Genomic DNA, 3,040 nt, shown 5'->3' with positions numbered 1-3,040 from the left:
CTGCTCCAAATCTTCATTACCATACATTATCTTCATCTTAGAAATATATATATTGCACTTAAAGGTTGCTGGAGAGTCGGAGGATGATGTGTAATTAAAGGAGCAAGTAAATGACCCATTTTGATTCCAACTGAAGTTGCCGACTGATGGAGAGCCTGATGGAGAGCCTGTGCAAGAGATCAATCGAAGATATATGTCTGAGAATTGTGTGCCAAATCTATGAAGATCTTCAATTCGGGAGAAGTTAATTACGATTCCAATTGAGTTGCCGACTGATGGAGAGCCTGATGGCGAGCCTGTGCAGGAGATCAATCGAAGATATATGTCTGAGAGTTGTGTGCCTAATCGATGAAGATCTTCAATTAGGGAGAAGTTAATTATGGATTGGAGAGCATATATTGAGAGACGAAGGATGAGTATCACGGACTCCAAAGTCCCCACAAACGCCAGTTAAACAACCCTTTCACTTCCGGAAGTCCTCTTCTCGCCGTTGCATCCGTCTCCGGCGACTCCTCCACTACCTCATGTTCTTCCTTTGCACATTCTTCAACTAATGAGATGTCGTACGGAGGCGAAACCGAAACCTCTGGCGGAGGATTTAAAGCTTTTCCGGCAAACCTCCGATGACTCGCCTTCTCTTTCTTCTGGTTAGGTTTACGGCCGCGACAGTTAACCTGTTCACTACTGGTAAAGTTTTCTTCAATAGCTTCAATTACTTGATGAATTAGCTCTCGGTTAACAGACGTATCCCACCGGAACCAGTAGTTCATGTAATAATCGAAGCAATCGCAGTCGAATACCGGAGATTTGTGTGCGGCCGGAGCTTTCTTCTTATTGTTATTATCAGATGACCTAGGGTTTGTGGAATTATTGTTGACACGAATGATTAAAGTAATGTAACTTGTGATTATTAAACTGGAATTGTTTTTGACCCAAATGATTAAAGTAATGTAACTTATGATTATTAAGTAAATTAAATGAAATTAATAGGATTCTTATAGGCTGGTGCATTTAAAAGGAATTTTTACATATATCCCCTTATTAAAAGCCCTTATTACATATTTGTCCAATCTTTAAAATCAATTACATATTTCCCCCTTTCTTTATGAAATTACCCTTTTACCCTTTTTCTTAATTTCTTATCTCTTAACTTCAAAATCAATCTAGTCAATACTCTATATGTTGTGATAAAATCTTTAAAATATTTCTTTGAAAAAAAAACGGTCATACCCATTTTATAAAACAAGTGACCTTTTTACATATCTAGTTACTGGTTAAGTTTAAGTTTACATATTTTTTACAACCGACCCATTATACATTTAAATTTTAGTTAACTACACTAACAATTTACGTTAAAATATTGATTATCTAAAATATCTAATATAAAAAAACATATTGTTATACAATATACGTTTGTTTTTTTCAAGTCGTAATCAATTTTTCTTTAGCCTAAATCTTAGTTCGATCATCAACATTTTAATTGTTTTGAAGCAGGAGCTAAATTTCCATTTTTTTTGTGTAATGCTATTTCAGAAATCTAATTGTCATGTTTTAAACATTCAAAATAATATTGAAAAAACTGTTTTACAGCAAAAGTAAATTTTTAAACCATGGTCGCATGATTGTTTTCTTTAAAAAAAATAATGCTTAAGAGCTATGACGTATTATATATAAGCAAAACTTTCAATTTTCACATAACAGAGGCAGAAGCTTATAAAAAAATAGGCAGGGCTTATAAAAAAAATGAATTCATATCATTAGGTTAATATCTTATTTGTAAACAACTATATTACACATTAAATCATAAAATATGTAAGTAATGGTATTAGAAAGGGGAAAAATGTAATAATCATTTAATAAGTTCATTAAGGGTAAAATAGTAATTCAATAGGAGTGATTTTAATAAAATGGGTAAATATGTAATATGTATGGTTTAAAAGGGGGAAATATGTAATTGATTTTATGGGTTGGGTATATATGTAATAAATGATCTTAGGAGGGGGGTATATGTAAATGACCTCAGTTAAAACAACCATAAATTTTTGTTTTAAAATAGAACATATAACTAAACTTTAGAATCTATATAGATAAATTAGTAAATTTTCTTGCGCATTGCGGCGGGTTCAAAATGTAAAGCAACTTGAATTTGAACTGTCTAATGAAAACGTATTATATTTGACCCGACTTGTTTCTACACAAAAGTTACGTCAAAACCTAGACAAACTCAAAACGTATATAAAAATAAGCATGAAAACATATTATATTTTATCCGACTTAGGGGCTGTTTGGCAACATCTGAAAGGTTAAGTGCTGAACCAGTAACAGGCCTGAACCATTAAGTGCTGAACCAGTAAGATGTCTGAACCATTAAGAGCCTGTATAATGTTTAACCGTTCAGAGGCAAATATATGATCAATTCAGATTAGAGGTCTTAACCATTCAGACTCTGTATAAATCTTAACCATTCAGAGGCAAATGTCTGAACCATTCAGACATCTGCTCGTGAAACAAACAGTCTGAACCATTAAATGCTGAACCATTAAAAGGTCTGAACCATTAAGAGCCTCATTAAGAGGTAAACAAACAGCCCCTTATTTGCGAAAGAAATTTACGTTGAAACGTTAACCAATTTTAACTTATACCGACACATACATAAACATAAGTACATAAGAAAATTAATTTTTTTATGTTAAAGAATGGTACAGCACGTTGCGACAACATCAAAATGTAAAGTAACACGAATTGTTACCATCTAATGAAAACATATTATATTTGACCGACTTGTTTTAAAGCAAAATCTATGTCAAAAACCAAGTAAAAAGATACAAAAAACACAAAAACATAGTATATTTGAACCTACCCATTTCCAAAAAAAAAAAAGTAGATTATACTGAAACGTACATCAACTTGAATTTATACTGATACGTACATAAAAATAAGCACTATCAATACTAAATATTAAAGTCGTAAAATAAAATAATATAACTAAAAAAACACAAAAAGACAAAAAAAGGAAAGGGGGTGAAAGAGGTGGCTGCTA

General features: G+C 32.2%; 1 protein-coding gene across 1 annotated transcript; it reads right to left on the bottom strand.

The window, feature by feature from the left end:
* Window positions 1-419: 419 nt before the first annotated feature.
* On the bottom strand, window positions 420-770 carry LOC118484997. Its single transcript, XM_035981188.1, has one exon. It carries the CDS (start codon window positions 768-770, stop codon window positions 420-422), a length of 351 nt encoding a protein of 116 aa, XP_035837081.1.
* Window positions 771-3,040: the final 2,270 nt, after the last annotated feature.

The sequence above is a fragment of the Helianthus annuus genome, chromosome 12, assembly GCF_002127325.2.
Source record: "Helianthus annuus cultivar XRQ/B chromosome 12, HanXRQr2.0-SUNRISE, whole genome shotgun sequence".
NCBI lineage: Eukaryota > Viridiplantae > Streptophyta > Magnoliopsida > Asterales > Asteraceae > Helianthus > Helianthus annuus.
Note: the sequence above shows the minus strand (reverse complement) of the source record. Positions and strands in the feature narration are given on the sequence as shown.

Bases quoted from the DNA above. Each gene is read 5' to 3' on its own strand.
- LOC118484997 (XM_035981188.1), bottom strand. From the start codon at position 770: ATGAACTACTGGTTCCGGTGGGATACGTCTGTTAACCGAGAGCTAATT.